The sequence below is a fragment of the Cynara cardunculus genome (genome assembly GCF_001531365.2).
Source record: "Cynara cardunculus var. scolymus isolate 2C chromosome LG 1, CcrdV1, whole genome shotgun sequence".
In the NCBI taxonomy this organism is placed as follows: Eukaryota; Viridiplantae; Streptophyta; class Magnoliopsida; order Asterales; family Asteraceae; genus Cynara; species Cynara cardunculus.
In genome coordinates, this window is record NC_037528.1 from 4,197,407 (window position 1) to 4,219,928 (window position 22,522).

Here is a 22,522-nt window from a genome sequence, read left to right on the forward strand (position 1 = left end):
AATTTAAATTTCTTCTAATTAAGATATTATATTATATAATTTTATTTATTATCTTGTTTGTATTAATTAATATATCTATACTATATTATAAAGTATTTGACAAAAAAAAAATTAAAAACCATTTTCTATGCATGAAGTACTGTTTATTGATGCATATTACTTAAAATTCAAGATTACAAGTAAATTATGCATAAGTACAACTTATTAAAACTTCATATTTGAATTCGTGTAACTAAATGCGGATAAACATAATCAAATAGTGGATAAACATCTCATTTTAAATATAAAAAATCCAAAACATAATTTAGATAATAATTGAGTTGTAACAAAATACTTAATTATTATCTTAAATAAATTATTTTATTAAACCAAAAATAAATTAGTTCATTTTTAAACTTCAGTTAAATTATAATAAAAAATTGAATTAAAAAAATTATACAAAAACAATAACTTTTAAATAGTTAATTTGATATTAATGTTGCTTATTTTTTTCAAAATTTTATAATATCTTCAACTTTATATTTCATTAAAAAATAAGAATATTTTTTTTCCTCAAAAGCACATAAAGTCGCATTACAAAATCGATAGACCCAAAATATAAAACGAAACATTATAATCAAGATGTATCTCGCTACATTGTATGAGTACCTTTTTAGTTATATTATTAATCAACTGTTTTAAATATATTATAAGATATTAAATTTTTTTAATTTTTAAACAATTTTTTTATTGTTTACATTTTTCAACTAGATTATCAATTAATTTTTAATAAATATATTAATCTAAAAATTAGTTTATCAATTATCAAAATACCCCTCCATGAACTAATCAAAGCCTCCCACTAGTGCCCTGTGTATAGAAGTCGGCGCCACCAACATTCTCCCCCTCAACTCAACCATTTACTAACCATATTTTGGTGTTTATAAGTTAGGTTGATCGGGTTGAGGATATTTAAACAATTCAATCTAATGTTTGTAGTTTGGAAAAATCTTAACCTAACTTAACCCGTACGGGTTAGTCAGGTTGATACTTTGGTATATTAAAATATTCTTTTAACCTTAAATATGTAATTTTTTCTACTCATAATTTCTTTTTCATCATCAACGATTTGATACAACTTATTCATATTTCTTACGTATATCACATTCAGTTAATTTTCTCAATTTACATATATATGTTCACAGTTATTGAATGAGTTATATAGAGATATAAATAGATTGAAAATATGTGTATATGAAAAGCATACATGATAGTGTAATTATAAATAGATTGAAAATATGTGTATATGAAAAGCATACATGATAGTGTAATTGTCTAATGTATATATTAATAAAAATTCAACAATCATATTAAATCCAATAAATAAAAGGATATCGGGTTCATCAGGTTGAGTTGAGTTTAAATAATAGTAACCCAATATTAACCTAATATCTACGGTTTGACAATTTTAAAACTCGATTAGACATCGGGTTGCTTCGAGTTAGATTATTTCGCATTGGATTAGATGGGGTTGGTCGGATTGGTCGAGTTTTTGAGCACCCCTAACTACCACCCCTAATGACTATTGATGCTTCCTTCACCAGTTGTATCTCGTAATGGCTTGTTCTATTGAAAACCATTATGGGTTTCTTAATAGGTAGTCTTCCTAATGACATCTACAAGAAAAGGTAGAGGATTTAAACAACTTCTGCTGTACGATATAATTTGGGAAAAGTCCAAAAAAACCCAATGGACTTTACTGATTGGAATGATTAAGTCCTTGAACAATTTTTTGGAACAAATAAACCATTGAACATTTTAAAACCTGTTAAATAAATCCTTAGACTTTTTAGAATTTGTTAAATAGATCCTTATTTGTTTAAAATGTAACCTGTGACCTGAAGAGTAGGTAAACCCAAATTAAAAAAAAAAACCCTAATATACTAAAAAAGAGACATGAAGAGTAGGTAAACCCATCTCACTCATCGTCTCCCTCTCGTCTCCACACCACCGTGGTCCGTGACCACTCATCTCCTCCCTCTCGTGACCACCGCTCCCTCCCGTCTCCTTCTCCCTCACACACCGTCGTCTCCCTCGCCCGCACCACCGCCGCACCACCCCCGATCACCAGGTTGGCTTCCCCTTATGTCTGGAATCACGAGTGTCTCCCCGATCACCAGGTTAATCAAATTCATTTGCTTTACTACCAACTAAAACCATCTTATATTAAAAAAAGTCCCAGAAAATAGACCCCGAATCCCTATCAAATTCATCATCTTTTTTATTCGATTCATTTCATTTAATCGTAATCCCTTTTCTTTGACCAAATAATTTGATCCCCTTTGACATTTTCCCCATTTTCCGCCTCCAATACCAACCTTTCTTGTTCTTCCAACCAAAGCCCACAAACCATTTTACTTCTTTCAGCAAATTCCCGAAAGAAAACCTGCAAAGATTAAGGATTTACACAGTGGGTAAAAGGGCAAACCCTCTGTTCTTTCTCATTCATTAAGCTCCTTTTGTGATTCAGACACCACCATTGTCTGATTACAACAATGCAAGAAGAAAACTTGCGATTTTGACCATGATTTCTGAGGTTTTTGAGGACCCATTTCATGATTTGAGCTTGTGGGTCTGCTAGAAATCCGATCTTTAGTACTTGGTACTTTGCTTTTCTTGTCAAAGATTTTGAAATGGACATATAATAAAAACAGGACCAATTCCAATTATGGTTGGAGATTCAACGTGAGATAAAAAAAAATGAAAGATTGCAGAGTGAAGAAGAAGAAGCATACATGATGAGAAACAGGAGGGTCAAAGTGTTCACGCTTAATCATGTTGGCAAGCATTAGAAAGTCCAAGGACTTATTTAACAGGTTTTGTAAAGTCCAATGACTTATTTAACAGGTTTTAGAATGTCCAATGGTTTATTTGTTCCATAAAATTGTCCAAGGACTTAATCGTTCCAAACAGTAAAGTCCATTGGGTTTTTTTGGACTTTTCCCATATAATTTTTATAAATTAAAATTCATTTAAAATTTTAAGATTTACCAAAATTACTTAACTTTACAACTTAGGTAGTGTTTGGTACGCAGACAGGACAAGACGGAACAGGACTAAGGGGTTGTTTGGCAGTTGCTGAATGGTTTAGTGCAAAATTATTAAGTGGCTCTCATGATACAAAATTATTCAGAGTTTTAGAATGGTTAAACTCATGATACAAAATTATTCAGAGAGTTTTAGAATGGTAGTGCAAAATAAAATATAATTGTTTGATAATTGTTTACAATGAAATTAGGGCGTTGAATGGTTAAACTCATGATACAAAATTATTCAGAGAGTTTTAGAACAATTAAAAGACAGAATTTTTTTTCACCAAACAATATTCACATCATAACGATTCAGATGTTATCTCTTAATGAAACTATTAAGAGGTAGACAAACAACCCCTAATTGTGTGTCCTATGTTTGGTACGACTAGGACAAGACAAAACAAAACTGTTAAAATGACCATATTACCCCTAAATGTTGTTCAATGTTATTTTATATCATCTAATGATTGTAAAATGACAACAAATCAACCAAAACATATTTTATTTACATAATTTTTATAATCAAGTTTAATACATTTTTCATATGCATTTGTCTACAAACAATGACCTATTATGGAATTATAAACCATTATAACTCTAGTACACTTTTGATATAAAGCACTCTTATTAAAAGGACTGTTCTTGGCATGCTTGTACCAGCATTGCATAGGTTAATTACAAGCCCCCCTCCATTTCAACTAATATAAGAAAAAAGCTTGAATTTTGGGACAATTTCCATGAAAACCAACATAAGTCCACAATAAAACCCAATGCTGGAAATAGCATATTCTTCAAGAACAGAAGCAATGCGGGAAATAGCATATTCTTCATGAACAGAAACAATGCTGGAAATAGGCTTTATTGAGAGTAATCAACTTCCGTTTCGCTTTTTATTGTTGGTTAGCCTCGTGATTTCAAGGGTTTTGATCAAAAAATTTGATTGGAAAAAAGATGAAATCGTATAACGACTTGAATTTCTTCTTCATCTATCACTCTCGTTTCAACCGGTAATTACTGTTTTCTTCTCTCTTTTTCATGAATCTAAACATGTTATAATTCGTTACTCTAGGGTTTCGGCTTCAATCTAAAGTCTCGATTTCATTTGTATATCATCATTATTATGTCGATTCTTTTACAGCCATTGCAAGTTTTTGTAATTTGTATCGTTCTTTTTTTAAATTAATTTCTTTGTGATTGCTTCTTATGTTTATTAGCGGCTTTGCAAAATCCGCCAACTTTGAGTTAGGTAGGTAATAATCGATGGTGTTGCTTTAGTTTGATGCGAGTTCATGGAACTCTTGTTAATCGCGAATATTTGAACAATATGGTTAATAGTTCATATTTGTATGCAGGCAAAGAAACGAGAGGAAGAAATGGAGAAATCATACCGATTGCAGAGGAGACGAGGCGATGGAGGCCGATGGAAGAAGACTAAGATCGAGCCGATGTGGAAGAAACGATGGAAGGAGGCGACGTGGAAGAAATCAATGTACGTATGAAGGAGGCTGCACAAATGGTAATTAGGTTTTCTATTGAAAGAAATAACAAGGGTAATATAGTCAATTTATATTTAGTCCCTTGTTGTTCCACCTTTTTTGGTGGAACAAAAACCATCAAGTTTTGTCTCATAAAATTTAAAAATAGTCTCATCTTGTCTTATGTATTTTTTGTCCATGACATGCCAAACATGAGACTATTTTTTTTGTCCAATATCGTCTCATGTAATCTGCATACCAAACGCACCTTTAGGAGCATTTCCAAAAGATTATTTAAAATGAAGATTTTAGTGTTTTTTCTTAAGAGATTCTCCCAAATGGAGAAAATATGAGAGAGAATATGAAATTTTCCAAATTTAGACTTTTATTCATTCTATCAAAAATAAATTACATTCTTGATCCCTATGGTTTATGTATTTTAACATTCTTGGTCCATATTTTAAAATGTCTATGAACTATATCCTCGTTATTTGTATTTTCTAACACATTGGGTCCCTACTTTTAATTAATTAATTTTTATTAAATATGTTAAGTACAAGTGTATTTTAGTTGTTCAATTTATTTTTTTTATTTTCTATTAAAAACAACAAGGACCAAACATGTAATTTAAAAAGTATATATAAAATAGTTGGTATAACTTAAAATAATTATATACAATGGATAATATATATATATATATATATATAAACAATAATAATAAAATATATTATATAATTTGATTTCTTGATTTTGACATTTCATATTTTTAATGTTCAATTTTCAAAACATCGAGCATCCTCTCTTAGGGGTTTAAATAGCAATTCCTTAAGGTTATTGTTAGGGAAATTAGTCAAAAATAAATAATTCGTCTCAACTAAATTAGTCTCCTAACTATTTATCTCACTGATTTATTTAAATATCATTACATCCATCATTTGCAGATAAATTTTTATCAGATTTAACTCAGATCCACAATTACTATGGTGATATCTATAATTTTTTTAATTTAAAAATGAACGATTTGACTTTGAAAAGGGTCAAAGGAGAAAAAGAGGGTGGCAAGGCCGGTAGGATAACCAACAATGGATAACCGCGTGGCATGTCGCAGTCAAATCGCACCTGCTTTTGACTTATTTAGCCCCACGGTCTTTGTCATTTTGCTCTTGCTTAATTACATTTATTTATTCCTAAACCCAAAACTTTCCATTTTATTAATCATTATTCTTCACAATCAAAAAAACACCCGTCGGTGCAACCTCACTTTCACGTGAATTAAAATACCATACTTCTAGGGAAAAGTATAATAAAAATCAATGGATTTTTTTGTTTAGAATGATTAAGTGTTTGGATTTTTTTTGGAACAAATAAGTCCTTAGACATTCCAAAACATGTTAAATAAGTCCTTGGACAATTTTTTGGAACAAATAAGTCCTTCGACATTCCAAAATATGTTAAATAAGTCATTGGACAATTTTTGGAACAAATAAGTCATTGGACATTTCAAAAAATGTTAAATAAGTCATTGGACAATTTTTGGAACAAATAAGTCCTTGGACATTCCAAAAAATGTTAAATAACTCCTTGGACAATTTTTGGAACAAATAAGTCCTTGGACATTCCAAAAAATGTTAAATAACTCCTTGGACAATTTTTGGAACAAATAAGTCCTTGAACAATCCAAAACATGTTAAATAACTTCTTGAACTTTTATAAAACATGTTGGATACATTCTTATGATTTGTACAACTAGCTAAAGTGGTAAAATAGTGAAAAAAAATCCGGAAAAAACCCCAATGAACATTCATATTTTGAACGATAAAGTGGTAAAATAATGAAAAAAATCCAGAAAAAACCCCAATGAACATTCATATTTTGAACGATAAAGTGGTAAAATAATAAAAAAATCCGAAAATATATTTTATCAGTGATTTTTTAAACTAAAAAAAATAAAAAAAATTATAAAATATATTATTTTTAATTAAAATAAATTTCACTTGTAATCTTTTTAAATCTTTTTTTAATTTAAAAAATCACATACATGATATATATACATTTTTAATTAAAATAAATTTAATAATTTTTTTTTTGTTTGAAAAATTATTGACAGAATATATTTTAATTTTAATTAAAATAAACTTTATCAAAAATCTTTTTTAAATGTAATTATTTTTTTGTAAATGTAAGTATTTTTTTGTTATATTTGTTTAATTTTATAGATCTAAATATTTTTTGGTTCAAAAAATATTTAGGGGTTTAATCGTTCAAAATATGAATGTTCATTGGGTTTTTTCGGGATTTTTTTTCACTATTTTACCACTTTAACTAGTTGTACAAGTCATAAGAATGTATCCAACATGTTTTATAAAAGTTCAAGAAGTTATTTAACATGTTTTGGATTGTTCAAGGACTTATTTGTTYCAAAAATTGTCCAAGGACTTATTTAACATATTTTGTAATGTCCAAGAACTTATTTGTTCCAAAAAATTGTCCAATGATTTATTTAACATGTTTTGGAATGTCCAAGTACTTATTTGCTCCAAAAAAAAGTCTAAGGACTTAATCATTCCAAACAAGAAAGTCCATTGGTTTTTATTGTACTTTTCCCTACTTCTATCAACCCTTGTCTTTTAATCGTTCATATTTAAAAACTTATAACATTATTTATAAAAGGATTGAATTAATAATTATAACCATCTTGATCCCTGAAAACAGACTCTTAACAATACCGAATATTTTGTGTTATAATACACGATGATCACCGTTCATGGCATAACCGGCATGTTAAAACGTAGGAAACGTGATGTGTGTTTGGATTTAGTGTTTTGCATATAGAGTGATGCAATGAACTGATGTTGATGTCTTGTTTAATTCAAATATAATTTAGATTCCCCACAGTTCAATTCTTCTTTTTCATCTGTCACCGACAGTTTGACTCATAGTCGAAATAACACCATTGATTTGTTTTTTTTTTTAAATATAAATAATGTAGTTTTCATACATTGTTTACACGAAAAATTAAGTTGTGTTTTCTCTACGTTTTTTTAGTAATATATTGTTTCTGTCTGATATGCAAAATTGAACGACCCTATAATAAGAAATATGATACCTTTATAGAATAGTGATTAACTTTCTTGTTTTTAAAAATAGACAAACTTGTTATATCATTACGTGACTAATCAATTCAAGAAAAAGAAGACAAACAGAAAGAACAATTTGAATAGGAAAAAGTAACGTCAATTACATTATGTAATGTCTTTTATTGATATAATTATAACTAGAAATTTAGAGGTCGTTTATCAAACATCAAAATTGATTGTTGGTAAGTGTATTTTACCTAGTAACGTCTCTTACTGTTAATGTAATCGGTTATTATTATGTTTATCCAGTAAGTTAAGTGACAACTGATAAACGACCTTTTACTAGAAAAGAAATCGTAGGGCATGTACAAGAAGAAAATGTCTTTCAAAGGGTATGATATGTTACATTAAAAGAAGTAATAATGATGGAGGAGTGTCTTGTTTTTTGAAATTATTGGCTTCAAATGGTTAGATAAATGTAGGTGATTGGTTTGGTAGAAAAAAAAGATGACTGCCTCTCAACTTTGGTTACTAAAAAGCAAAAATCATGCAAGTGAAAAAGGGAAGCAAAATAATGGAGTGTTTGATCCCATTTATGATCTCTTTACGATACTTCATGTGCAATTAAATCCATGTCCATGCTCCATTTTTCTTTTTAAAAATAAATAAATAAATAAAAGAAGAAAAAGTTAAATTAAAGTTAAAGATTGCCCAAATATTTAAATTTGTCTAAAATATCCGATAGGTTAAATACTTTTAAACACTATATCTTCCAAATCACATGCAAAATCACATATTATCTTACACTAACTGTCACCGTAAGGGTGTGCAGACAATGTCACCCGTGACCCTTGGTCAGGATGAAAGTCGCATAAATCACACGTGATTTTTGTGTAAAATATATTTTGGTTCAACCATTTTCTTATTCTTTTAATGGGATAGTGTTTTCGTATAAATACGACTCTCTCTCTCTCTCTCTCTATATATATATATATATATAGAGAGAGAGAGAGAGAGAGAAAGAGGGGGGGGGGATTTCTTTTAAGAACCCTTCAAATTTTGATAATCTTGAAAACTAGTGCATCATGTGTTATTTCATATGATTTTTTCATATAAGATTAAAATTAAGAATATTGGTTAACATATGTTTGTTTTACGACGTGTTTGTTTCACATGTACGCTGTTCACATTATGAACCTTTTTGGCATATTTGTGAAACAAAAAAGTTTACGTTGTAAACTGGATACTTATGAAACAAATATATGTTAATCAATATATTAAATATTATATTTACATGTAAAAAAAATCATTTTAAACAAATACTTAACATAGAAGTTCTCAAAGATCTCATAAATTTTGAAGTTCTTAAATAATTAACAAGTCCATACATATTAAACTAAGTTACATATGCATGAATACTAGTCGTAGATCGTTAGATTTAAGACTCTATTATAAAAAGTTAATGAATAGTTTTATATTCATATTCATTATACCAACATGTGAAACGTTCATACTGTAACATACAAACATTTATATCATTAAATATAATTAAATAATTGTTCACGATATCAAAACACTGATTGAACATAGTAGGAAGTTGAAAATAAGTTTGACATATCACAACCAGATTGAAAATATGTCCAAGTTTTAACATCAACAATCATCATAATATATTTGTCAGTTAATGTATTGGTTTCACTTTCTTCTCAGTACATTTTGATCTTGTACTTATTTCTTAATTGTTGCTATTTGCAGTCAAATATTTTCATGGTTGTACGATTTTAAAAATATTTTGGATAAACCTAGGAATTAATTAGTTTAAACTTTATGCAGTAAATTCTCGATCTCAATAATTTTAAAAGCCATCATATATTAAACTTTCATACAACATATTCACGCACTGTCACAGAAGATTTTGGATATAGTGACCTTGTTAAACAACTTAAACGATTTCCACAAAACATGTTAAACACGATATTTGTGAAAATCTAGCAAGTGTGCTCAATACTTATCTCGTTGTACAATCTAAAGGGGAGGACCATAAACGTTGCTTATATTTTTTTAGCAATTTTTGTACGATCATACTATAGAGTAAATCATATTTTTTTGTCTTTGTGGTTGTTACTTGCTATCAAGTTTGATCCTTATTTTAAATTAATTACAATTTTAGTCATCATGGTTGATATTTTATTCCAGTTTTGGTACCTTTGACTAACTCTAGTTAAAAAAGGTTCATCAACTTGGGGTATTTTGATCATATTACTTTTTTTTTTGTCTCTTTATGCTTTATTACATAATATAATACTATATATTAGATTATATTTAATATTTATATAGTTTATTAATTCTTAAAAAAATATTGTTTTTTTAGTTTTACCATAAAAATGTAATATTAAATTTTTTTGGGTAAGTTTTCAGGTTAGTATTTAATTAATAAGTTTAGTTATTATTTTGTTTATTTTAAAATCACGTTTTAAATTCTAATAAATACGTGCCAACGATTTAAAAAGCAATATGTTTACTAAAGATAGACAAATTGGTATATTTTATGTTATGAGTAACAAATTAAAAAGATAATTTTGATAAAATGGATTTACCATAGATATTTATAAAAATGATAGAGTTCATTTATCAATGGTAACGGAAGATGATAAGATAAACAATCAAGATATTTATGTAATCATATATCATCAAATTAGATGGACAGTTGAGATATATTTGTACTAATTAAAAGGTTTGTATTTCAAACTCCCTATACGTACATGAAATGTAGGGGTCATTCAAAAGATAACTCAGTATTTTTTGAGATTCAATTATAACCAATAATCAAAATTTAAATTAAAAAATTCAATTATAAGGAAAAAACGGAAACAACGAAAATATACATTGTGTTACTGGGCATCAAAGATTCAAAGATCACACAAAGTGAAGAATAGTGGATTTCCTATTTGTGGAAAAATAAATAAACTAAATACATTTATGGGTTATCTTTTTTATTATTAAACTATCATTTTCTATTAATTTAATAAATAACATAATGATCATAAATGAGTGAGTCACATTAAATCTCAAGATTAAGTTACAAGATTCTCATTTAATTAAGCGAAATATTATAAGACAAACTATAACGACTCATAAACATAAATATCAATTAAAAGGATAAATATCAATTAGAAGGATTTAAAAATAAATAATAATAAATCTATTTATAGTTATAAGACAAAATATGTGAGAATAATATTAATTTTAAAAAAAATCAATTTTGTTTCGGTTTTATCCTAACAAATCAAGAATTAAAATCTTCATTTACAAAAGATGATTCAAAACTTTTTATTTAGAAGTCATGATCGAGACTTATCAATTTCAAAAACTAAAATAAAACCAACTTTATTTTTTTTTATTATTTTATTTAACATTATTATGGGAACACAGATTTATTTAAAAGAAAATTCCTAAATCATATTTTTTTTATATCAAATGTTTTTATTAGGGGTGTTTATGGTGCAGTTTGATGCCAAACCGCAAAAGTCACTATATATATCTCAAATCATAACTTGTACTGAAATTAAACTATATTATAAAATCATAAATAAATGATAAGTTTAAAGACATTTGATTCCTAAATATCTATTATCAGATAAAAATAATTTAAGAACACTAAATATATTACATAATTATAAAATAATCTAAGAAAATTAAAATATTATATAAATTAGTCTAATTATATATATATATATATATATATATTATAAATTAAAAAATATAAATAGAATGTGCGCTCCAGTTGGAATTACGGTTTCATAACTTAAAACCGTAAATAACAAGTTGCACTATAAAAGTTGTAAATAGATAACGAACACCATGGTTTTTGTTAACCGAAGGTTATCCAAAAAAGTAAACATAATTTTCTTAAAATAGCTATTTTCAAAGTTGGTTCTATCTCCTAGGTATTTTTTTCTAAGGGGCCGTTTACTAAATGCTTACCCGAGTAAGCGCTTACCAAATCACATTACATTATCGGATGAATATGGTAAGGACCAAGAAGTTTACCCGGTAAGAGCAAGACAAGGACCAAGAGTCTTCTTACCCAGTAAGTGAGGGCAACGACTCTTACCACGGTAAGTGCTTACCGGGTAAATTGTTGCATACGATGCCGTTTTAATGGACTAAAATCTTATCCGATAAGTAAATGATAGTGTTAATTTTTACCGGTAAGCACTTACCGAATAAGTGTTTGGTAAACAGCCCCTAAGTTTACCAAAATTACCGTAGGTCTGCAAAACTCATGTCCATAATTGCTGACCCAACTCTTTTTTACACTTTCTATCCTTGTCTGCAAGAAAATATTACATTTTTCACACTGGTCTGCAAAAAAATTTACATTTTTTATCCAGATCCGTATTTTTTTTAATTTTTTACCTAGGTCCAAAAAAAAAATTAAATCGCAGACCTATGATTATTTTGGTAAATTTTACAGATAAGTGGTTATGAGGTAAAACCAACCGATAAAAATGATTGTTTTAATTAATTTTTTACAATTAAAATAAAGGAAAGTTGGTTTATAGTGTAATTTGACATTGTATTTGTATATATATATAAATATTTGGAAGGCAGCCAAAAAAGCTCTCGCCTGTCTAAGGTAGCTATCGTCTGGCCAAAATAGCGGCCAAGTCGACCCCGTCTGAAAGTCTATTTCCCAACTCCCAACCTCCATCGACGTTCTCTTCCCGGAGATATCATATCTACTTCTGATTATTCCAAACCATGATCTAATCATACACTCAGATCAGTCGACGTAGGTAAATCTGAACTCTGTAAGTATCATTTTCTCTCGGTAGATACATTCAATGAATTTTGCAATTGTGTTGCTGAATTAGGGTTTTCTATTACTGTTCATTCGGTGATTCCAAGCTATTTTGTAGCATTGTATCGTATTTTCTGATTGAATTCGTTCTTATTTATAGAAATAATGTATGTTGTCCATGTCATTTGCTTAGAAGCAGTTGCGCTGTTTGTTCGACGGGGGAGTCCATGACAGTTTGGGGTTTTAGGTTTTCGAATTTTTGATAGCTGAAGTATTTTTATTTAAAGAGTGACAAACTGATGTGTTATTCTCCTCGCGCTTCATGTAAACGTTTTAGTTCGTAATTCCAACTCACGGATCAATAATGTTGTTGAGATTTGTTGAAGCAATGCTGTAAGGTCGTATCAGATGGTTTTTGGGGGTATACAAGATACGTTATATTAGATTTATTGGCTAGTGAAGTTCTTGATGCTGTGAGGGTCTTATCATAGATAGTTTGCTTTAGTGCGAAGGTAGTTGGTACTGTATGTGGAATGATTTATGTAGCTAACTGAATTCAGAGCCTGAAGGGATAATCCATTGTGCAATTTGGAAGTTGCATTGGATGGATGTGGATGGTTGATATGTAAGGTGTTGTAGGTTAACATACACAAATGAACTTTTGCAAATGAATTTAGAATGCTTGTATTCACTCCGGTAAAATAAACATTTTGGTTGTTGATCACTAAATACGCAACCTAAGACAAAAAGAGATAGTTGGAATATTGGTTAATATACAAAGTTCACTTGCAGTCTCTATATTCAAAAAACAATCAAAGCTTAAGATTGCATAACAACTGATTAGTAGGACCATGCAATGACAAAATAAATTCTTGAAGGTTCTCAATGAGCAAGTAAAAGTGGGCCATTGGGGTGCCTTGAAGTTCAGCAGTGATATCAGTTCTCTGAATACCACTTTAATTACTTTGGATTTCATATCGTCTTTATGCTATTTTGGCACGGACCACGATTCACTTTGATCATTGGGGCGAAACTATAATGGCCACGGATAGGCGTGCTTGAACCCACCTGATCCTTTATCTTGAGCAAAGGTTCGTAAAGTTCTATTATGGCCCGAGTATAGGTAGAGTAAAAGAAATAATTATTTGTGACTTACATGATAGAGTAATAGTGAACACTTTATTTGTTTAGACCGTGTAAGCGTCACTTTGATGTGAGTTGAATTATTGTGGTTTGTCGAAGTGACTTACTGAGTAATCGTTTCTCAAAGTGATGAGCAACTGTGTTTGATTGTAATTCTGTTGGTATGCCTCACTGTGAAAATGCATTGCTTGGCTTTTAAAATACCCTGGAGCTATTGTGAGTTGATAGTCATATTTGGGCAAAAAGTTGTTTACGGGCAACCCAACAGCCCCACACGGAACCCACCTCTAAGGACACCAATGTGAGGGGGCATTTTTTGGCTCACTCAGCGGCTGAGGCTTGCGTGCTAGGGGTGGGGTGGGGGAGGTTGAACCTCGGACCTGTCTTGTATTTGATAGTCATATTGGCTGAAACAATAGAAATCTAGTTTAATTGGAACAAAGTCAAAGAGAATGGTGAATGCGAGTCGGTCTTATTGGATATCAAGATCTTTGATTATGCTGTATCATGCATTCCATTGATTATTCCTGCTACTTTCATACACCATCATGAATCCTAGGTTAGAACTGAATGTTTAAAGACTGACACTCATAATCAAAGGGAAATGTCCTGAAGGATAACTGCTTAAAAAAGGAATAATTTATTAAAGATTTCCTCCTCTCATAAGCGGCCTGATATACATGTGAAATTTAATCCAACATGAATTGTAGAAATTGATCGCCAAGACTGAGAAAGAGCAGAGTGATGTCAAGTTGTACTTAGCATTGGGGATTCATGTAGGAGTCAGGAGGTCCTCCATCCTAGGCATCTGCTAAGTTATGCTTGATGTTCAATACTGATGATATTAAATTTAATAGTTAATTTTATCTTATAAGAAATACTGGAAATTCACCTTGTGAGTTGCCAGTCTCTTTGATATACTCCCTTCATCACAAAATACGTGTCCACATTGAAAAAGGCACACAGTTTTAGAAATGTGCAATTATTACAATTTTTAGTTAACTAGATGACAATTTTACCCTTAATGACAGAGGAAGTGAATCAATGATGTTTTTTTCCGTATCATAATTAAGGGTAGAATTCAAAAGTAGGCACGCACTTTTGAAAGTACACTTACTTTGGGACAAACTAAAATAGAAACATGGACACTTATTTTGGGATGGAGGAAGTAATTGGCATCAGTCTATGAGATAATAATTGATTGCTCATAGACTTGTAATGACTTTTTCTGTGTTCGGAATTTGCTGATTCCTGAATATTTTGGTGTAGGACCCATTATTACTGTGAAGTGGCTGATAAATTTTTTGCATAGAACTCAACAATCATGAGTTTCGCCTTTCGAGGGACTAGGGGAGATATTGAAACTGGTTTTCCTGGATTTATTCCTGAACGCCGTGCAGTGGGTTATCCTATTTTTTCTTTACTTTTGGTTGGAGCACATTCCTTTGAGCATACATGGATGAAACCATTATATTGTTCTAACTATGTACTTGTTCATGGTACCATTGTCAGCGAATCCATGCATCCCGGCCTGTTAATACAAACTCCCTTGCCTTTCTTGTCACAGGTGCATATGGGTTTTTAGATTTTTGTATATTCCATTCACAAATAGCTGCTTTTGTGATTGCCCCCTCATTACCCATTTTCATGTTACAGTTCTCTTGTTGTTCATGATATTGAACTCGCACCAAATGTCACCAAACTTTCTGGTAACTATCTATCTCATCCTTTTTACTATTGTTGGTATGCCTGCAGTTTCCTTGTGGATATTCTGTTTGGTGAATGTACAGATGCCCTTTTCTAAAATTTCTGTGTACCCTTTTTTGTTATTATTTAGCTTTGGCTGGTACTTGGTGTCTTTTTGATGGCTACAAGCCTAAGAATGTACGCAACCTGTCAGCAACTCCAAGCCCAGGCACAAGCAAATGCCGTGGCAGCTAGTGGCCTCCTTGGTCATACTGAGTTGCGATTGCAGATGCCACCTTCTATAGCACTTGCAACACGAGGACGATTGCAAGGGCTCAGACTACAGCTTGCACTTCTTGACAGGGAATTTGATGACTTAGGTACACGCTTATGGTGATTATTCTAATCTGTATGATATCTAGATCATGAAATTCCCTTACTACAATTTCAATAAATTCGAACAAATTTTCTTTGCATTATTTATCTCACAACTGATAGAAATTACGTGTTCTTTTTTCTTTTTAATTTGCTAGTTCTTTTTACGCGTTTTTGCAGATTATGAAACATTAAGAGCACTGGATACTGACAATGCTCCAACAGCCAATTCAATGAGCGAGGAAGATGTAAATTCTCTTCCTATTCACAAGTACAAGGTGGCCAACTCAAAAAGGTAAGTTGTAGGCTCCACTGTTCACAATCCTGTACCAAAATCAATTTTCAGTTAACATCTCCAACTTGAAATGTAAATTGAATTGTGTTGTTAACTTTAATAGGAAGATGTAAATTCTCGTGCTATGTTTATAGGTGGTTGTTTCTTTTTGGTAATTGATGTGCTGAAAGTGGTATACCATATACAGTATAATAGGATGCTTGTTTGCACACTCTCACCTGTAGCTTGCCCTCTTGTTTCTTTCAATTTTTTGTTTGTTGTGCACCAGTAAAATCAGAGAATGGATACGAAGGAGAGGGCATGCTTCTCATTAATTGAATTTTTAACAAGGGTGTTATCTGGCTTTCGAGTAGCCATAAGTGCTCCACAGGACTCCTGCCCAAAGGATAGAGTATAGCATGGTTAACGGGGGTCTTCACAGAAACAACCTCTCAACCCCTTGAGGTAGAGGAAAGGTCTGCTTGTATCCTACCCCCTTACTCTACTTTTCAGATATCTTCTCCAAGTAACCAATTTTTGATAGTTTGTAATGGTTACGATCAACACCTTATTGTTGCTCAATTGAGCTATTCATGCTTTGATATGGTATCAGAACAAGAGGGAGGCTGTGTTTTTGCAAGGCCTTCCTGTAAAGTCTTCCTTCTTTATTCCATTAGACACTATCTAATTACAGCATTTGTCTCTATTTATGTACAAGTGGAAAGGTGTCAAACCAGTGGAAGATAGAAACATGATATGAATTCTCTGGATGCCTCTTTCTTTTTTCTTTTTTTGAGTTTTGTGCATGCTGGATACTGCATAACTTTACAGATTTTCTTTGGGAATTTATGGATTTTGATACCTGTTTTGATAACAGCAGTAGCTCATCAGTGGAACAAGGTTCATCTTCTGGCGCACCTGAGGTAACTAATTTTCCTTTCTTACATTGGATACGTTATCATGGAACTGTCTGAATGCCAAGTTCTCTCTGTGGAACACCTCTCATAACATGTTCAGATGCCAACTTAGTAAGTAATGTTTGTCTCGTCATGGGGATTGAGACTTGGTGAAGGGTTGGAATGTAAATTACCGTACTTATTTCTCTTTAGAAATTATAATTAGGGGCAGGCACTCTTGTTAACTTTTCATACATATATGTATATGATATGTTTGTTTCTAAGAAATAAGTAGTAATTGTACAAGGTGGGTGGTGCATACATAAGAATTTGTTTGGTGTAACAGAAGGTAGAGAGTGGTAAAGCAGTTGGGGGAAAAAGCTCAGAAGATGAATTGACTTGCAGTGTTTGCTTGGAGCAAGTTAATGTAGGGGAACTAGTTCGTAGCTTGCCATGCTTGCATCAGGTCTGTCTCATTTTCATTGCAAACTTGACAAGAGCCTGCTTTTCTGGATTATGTTTTTGAAAACAGAAAAGCAACTTTTAGAAAGCTGTATAATTTGTTATTGATGAATATATAAATGAATTTGTTGCAGTTTCATGCAAATTGTATTGATCCATGGCTAAGACAGCAGGGAAGTTGCCCGGTTTGCAAGTTCAGAGTTGGATCGGCATGGCATGAGAATGAAGAAGAGTGAATATACATTCAGACATTATTATTTACAATATGTTAGGAAGGAGGTGTCGTTAGGAAAGAAGAAAACCTTAAATCTTGATTCTAGTATTAATATTCAAAGGCTTACCCTTCAATTCGATGCTTTTGAAAACAACACATTTTGGCATATACCATTCTGCTAGTTTGATAAGACTTTTAATCATCTAATTGAAAAGGTTGAATACTTTCACTCCAAAACCCAAAACCAGTAATCAGTGGATTCAACACATTGCAGCTTCACTTATTTAAACAGACCACAAGTTCTTAATAAAAAAAATCCTTACATAAGAAGGAAGCAACTGAGTTGATATATATATGTAGCTTTTTTTTTGTCAAATAAGGGTTAAAGGTTGATACATGTTTAAAAAAAGGTCAATCATATGATGGGAGAGAGCTTTTCTTCTTATTATTGTTGAAGGCAGGCAGGAAAGCTACTTTCCCTTGCCCTTCCCCTTTCCTGGGCCTTTCTTGGAATCCATCTTGGCTTGGATACGAGCTGCAGCAGCTGCCTTGGCTTCTTCACGTTTCTTCTTCTCTTCTTCCTTCTGTGCAGCTGCCATCTCCCTCTGCCTCTTCAGCTCTCTGATTCATTCATTTTAACTTGTCAAACTCAAAACACTTGATGACCATCATAAATAATAGAAGAAGCACGACTTACTCGAGTCTAGCCCTTTCATCCGAGGCACTAGCCAAACTAGAACCCTTCCTTGGTCTGCAGGCCACCAGCTCCACCTCAAATATAAGAGTTGCACTGCCAATTAATATCTCCATCATTTAATCACCAGTAGCTAATTTGGTAAGACTCAGATAAATGAACAAATACATGATCCAAAATCCCACATAATCTACTATAATCAAGTAATTACTCTGGTGGAATCTCTGGCGGTGAACCCGCACTGCCATAGGCATAATCTGATTTGCAAGTAATTTTGGCAACCTCCCCAACCTGAAATAATATTAGAAACATTCAATTCAAAAGTGAACAAGTTATAATCCCTACTAAAGAAGGAAATCTGTCAACCTTCATGGTTCTGAGAGCAACATCCCAAGCCTTTATCACAGTGCCTTTGCCTAGCTCAAAGGTGAACACTGTGTTGTCTTCATGTGTGGTATCGAAAACTTCACCAGTTTCCGCCAGAGTACCTTCATAATGCACTGCAAAACAGTCAAGACGGTCACCATAAGTACCAATTTTCACAAATACAGAACATTATTCGGGATGCAATAAACAATCATAATTAGAGATCACAACGAAGGAGCTAAGAAGCTGCCTTCTGGAACCTATCTGGTTCCCCTACATACTACTAGGTTGCTCTTAATCCTTCCCATAGATTCCTCTCGTCTTTATTTTGTCCCTCAACTATCCGGATTATTGGGAAAACCAAATGTGTAGCCTATCAAAGCAGGTAGCTAATTTAGCATCTTCAGAAATTAACTCGACAGCAAAACAACTCAACCTTCTTCCTTACAACGAAGTGGGATAGCCTGTAATCTGTCACGCACCGTCTAAAAGTTGCATAACTAGATTTGATTGCTGATTTTTACCTCTTCCTTGATTTCGTAGTCTATGTACCGCTTTTTTTGTACAATAATTCCATGAAATTACCAGATTAAGAGGTCAACAGAAAAGCACACAACCCTACTCTGCCAATAAGAGGTTTGCTAATCCGTGCACGGGAACAATTTTGCAAGACCTAATTCAGATTACTTGGGTTTTCCTCTTTTCCTTGTCTGCAGGGTGATAAAAGGAAAATTCCAGAAGAGCCAAATAGAGTTATCTTACAAACCCCACAAAAACATGTAACTACTAACTAGTACTGATAAAGACATTTTAAACATTAGAGAAAACAAGAAGATTAAGGATTATCAATAAAACAGCGAATAATTACACCCAAAATATGATTCAAGTCGACCATAGCACAGATGATTTGGCAGCAGAAAGAAATAGCCAGTAGCTCCACAACACAGGATTCATCTTGTTCACAAAAGCCTCAGCAGTGAAAGACTTGGATATTCAAATTATTATATTGGAAAACTATGCGAGAATCCTGGATGGAATATTTGCAACATCAACTTTTACAAGCATAAACAATATATGCAAAATACAATTGGCACACATGGATGGAATTTTTGATAATCTTGCCATAAAGTCAAGCAGCATATTTTGGTAATCTTACAGTTTAAGTCGAAAAGATATAAAAAAGCAACCATGTTATCAAATTCTAATCACAATAAAGTACATCTCTCACATAACGAGAACAGGCACATCCAAATCCAATGAGCCTGAACATGGGAAAGCAAGTAACAGAAAGATGGAAGGACAAGATGACCTAGATTCTTTCAATCAAGACGCTGGCATATTGAATGCAAAAAAAGATATAACCACCATTTCTACAAGCATGGAGAGCAACTCACATATGTTTTAGTAGTCCTAAATATTGCCAAAAATTCAAGAAGTTGGAGACTACAATTAGAGCCTCAGTAAACAATTGTAATGCTTTGTACAATCAAGAAGAGCAGCTCCAATAAATTTTAACAGTTTCGAAAATTATTACCATCAAGAAGAGGAAGATTGTCAGAAGGAACAATGGCTTCAGGTTTGGCTCTCCTCACGATTGTCTTCATGACACCTCCATCTCCAGTCAAATCAATTGCATCACCCATAGTCCTAAATTCTCACCGGCCTGAAAATAAAACATTGAGATCAAATCCTATCAGGCTGTACTTCAATTTTTTGTTCTATTTTTGCTGTGCTACTTGGTCAAGAAATAGCTTATATTTCCTTCTTCAATTATTACAATTTTAGGTTTAATGTTTGTGAATGTAAATTAATTATCATAGACTTGTAGCAGTAAGAAGAATATGGTATATGACAATACAAATACAAGATGAAGAGTACCCATTTTTTTTTTTTTTCAATGCTTTCTCCATTCTTCATTGAGATTCTTGAAGCAACTCTTATGCAAAAATAGGTCAATACCAACACTAGTGAACTGGTAGCTCACAGATTTAACAAGAATAAATACCGTTAAAACGCCATCAAAGAAGTAGTCAATCTATTGAATCTTCTGTAGAGTTACATTTCTCAACATAAAACGTGATTTCAGACTAGGCATTTAAATGATCAGAGGAAGTTAAAACAATTTCTATACCAATTCCTATTTTACTAAAACCACACACAAACACAAACATAACTGATGGAAATAGAGTGTGGTTGACTGAGAAGTATTATATATGATCTTACATTAACTAGCACTACATGTTTGCAATAAATTCAGACTAATCAGAATATGAGGGTCGTTGTGAGTTATTGACTATTTATACAAAAATATAAACATATAGAGAGAGACAGGTGGTGCCGTGGTGGGGAGAAAGACCCAAGTTACAAATGTAAAAATGGCATATCAGTCTAATTGAGTAATTGGAGCAGGGGGAGGGTATCCTACTACATTTAGGGGTCGTTTACCCAAAGCGCTTACCGATAGGAGTCACCACTATAATTTATTTTACCGGGTAAGATTGTAGTAAATCAAAACGGTATCGTATGCAACAGTTTACCCGGTAAGCGCTTACCCAGGTAAGAGTCGTCACCCTCACTTACCGGGTAAGATTCTTGGCCCTTGCCATATTCATCAGGAAAGGAAAATTAGCCGGTAAGCACTTATTTGGGCAGTTACGGTGGTTTCGAACTAAATGTCATCCTACTAAGGAATTACTTGAAATTCATCAGCTCTTGGAATAATTTCATAGGATCTAATCTTTTTCCTCCACTAATTTCGGTTCACAAAAAAAAAAAAAAAACTCCTTCACGATCGAAACATCCATATCTTTTCTTAACTTGTGCCACCCATGCAATCTTACTCTTACTCACACAGCTTTCATAGTTTTATAATTAAGGCATCTAGACTAGATGCTGACAAACTATTTTTCACTCAATTGTCAGACATTCATATTCACATAATGAGCATGTAATTATACACGGGACCCACGAAGTGCCTCCTCACTTAACTCAGTCTAGTTAAATCCTACGGATAACTCATGTCTACCATGACACGTTATTATGGCTGCACCAGTCCTTGCTTAGGGAATATCTTATGTCAAAACAAATATGTTACCATCTATAATGCTCGAATAAATGAGTGAACGGTTCTTGAGCAACGAGTTCAAATTCAATCACTAACAAGATAAACCCTTCAGATAGTGAGAGTGCAGACATTGGTTTGGTTTGACCTTAACACTCCTGTTCAAAAACTATCGCCACTCTGTTAAGTTCCAAATAAAAACTCCTCGGGGTAAAACAGCAAGAATTTTTAAGCCTACCACTCACAATCATGCATCCATAATATTGGCAAATTTTAGTAGTGGAGTCGAAGTCAATGATAGAACATATGATGTGCCTGCGTCTAATTAGTTCACTTAATGGGATTCCTAATGAACAGCCCTGAACCTATCCCCCAACTAACAAACCCTAGACCACTTCACAACTAAATTTCACAGACACTTTAAGCACGCAGCGCATAAATAGAATATACACAGTATAATTAACAACTCAATAACAACTTCAACGCATCGAATTCGATATAAAGTTCACAATCTAAGACCAATTTTGACTGAAAAAAGAGAGAGCATATTAGCACGATTCAGATCAGAAGACGTTCAAAAACAGTGTAAATACCAGTCGCCGGAGACGATCGAAGAAGCGTGTAAAAGCTGTGGCGAAACTGGAAGATTTGGGAGCGACGATTTGACCGGAAAATTGCTGGCCATACCCTTTCGGTTTATTGCCTATTTCTGCCGCTTAGCTTCTTTTATAGCCGGAATCAGAATAAAGAATAAGTCATCAACCCCACGCGCGCGTGTGTGACACGGATTCTTTATTTAATGCCTGTACCAGTCCCTCATGTTTTGAAAATCACAATCTTGTCCCAAGTTTCTATAAAACCTCAAATTGCTCCCCGAAGTTTGGAAACACATAATGCACAATGTATTCGACCAACCTCGTCCTT

The 22,522-nt window shown here is 32.3% G+C and overlaps 2 protein-coding genes across 7 annotated transcripts; one reads left to right on the top strand and one right to left on the bottom strand.

Annotated features, from left to right (window-relative positions):
* Positions 1-12,251: 12,251 nt before the first annotated feature.
* LOC112509436 (E3 ubiquitin-protein ligase SDIR1) lies at positions 12,252-17,633 on the top strand. Of its 6 annotated transcripts, none has more exons than XM_025114409.1 (9): positions 12,252-12,422; positions 14,840-14,969; positions 15,083-15,137; positions 15,227-15,279; positions 15,408-15,636; positions 15,812-15,926; positions 16,783-16,828; positions 17,148-17,267; positions 17,398-17,633. In XM_025114409.1, exons 2-9 carry the CDS (start codon positions 14,895-14,897, stop codon positions 17,497-17,499), a joined length of 795 nt encoding a protein of 264 aa, XP_024970177.1. In that variant the 5' UTR covers positions 12,252-12,422; positions 14,840-14,894; the 3' UTR covers positions 17,500-17,633. The 6 variants fall into 6 exon arrangements, with proteins under 6 accessions (XP_024970177.1, XP_024970169.1, XP_024970200.1 ...); XM_025114401.1 differs by having other exon boundaries at positions 12,258-12,437; XM_025114432.1 differs by having other exon boundaries at positions 12,258-12,437; positions 17,151-17,267.
* An 80-nt stretch (positions 17,634-17,713) lies between these two features.
* LOC112509471 (peptidyl-prolyl cis-trans isomerase FKBP20-1) lies at positions 17,714-22,293 on the bottom strand. The gene is made up of 6 exons (XM_025114453.1): positions 22,192-22,293; positions 20,072-20,200; positions 18,538-18,671; positions 18,383-18,462; positions 18,175-18,267; positions 17,714-18,098 (listed from the first exon to the last, which is right to left on the bottom strand). Exons 2-6 carry the CDS (start codon positions 20,178-20,180, stop codon positions 17,948-17,950), a joined length of 567 nt encoding a protein of 188 aa, XP_024970221.1. The 5' UTR covers positions 20,181-20,200; positions 22,192-22,293; the 3' UTR covers positions 17,714-17,947.
* Between the last annotated feature and the right edge of the window lie 229 nt (positions 22,294-22,522).

Coding starts and splice junctions, on each gene's coding strand:
- LOC112509436 (XM_025114409.1), top strand. CDS start 14,895: ATGAGTTTCGCCTTTCGAGGGACTAGGGGAGATATTGAAACTGGTTTT. Junction 16,829..17,147: donor CATCTTCTGGCGCACCTGAG/GTAACTAATTTT, acceptor TTGGTGTAACAG/AAGGTAGAGAGTGGTAAAGC. Junction 17,268..17,397: donor GCTTGCCATGCTTGCATCAG/GTCTGTCTCATT, acceptor AATTTGTTGCAG/TTTCATGCAAATTGTATTGA.
- LOC112509471 (XM_025114453.1), bottom strand. CDS start 20,180: ATGGGTGATGCAATTGATTTGACTGGAGATGGAGGTGTCATGAAGACA. Junction 18,268..18,382: donor CCGCCAGAGATTCCACCAGA/GTAATTACTTGA, acceptor ATTAATTGGCAG/TGCAACTCTTATATTTGAGG. Junction 18,099..18,174: donor GATGAAAGGGCTAGACTCGA/GTAAGTCGTGCT, acceptor TGAATGAATCAG/AGAGCTGAAGAGGCAGAGGG.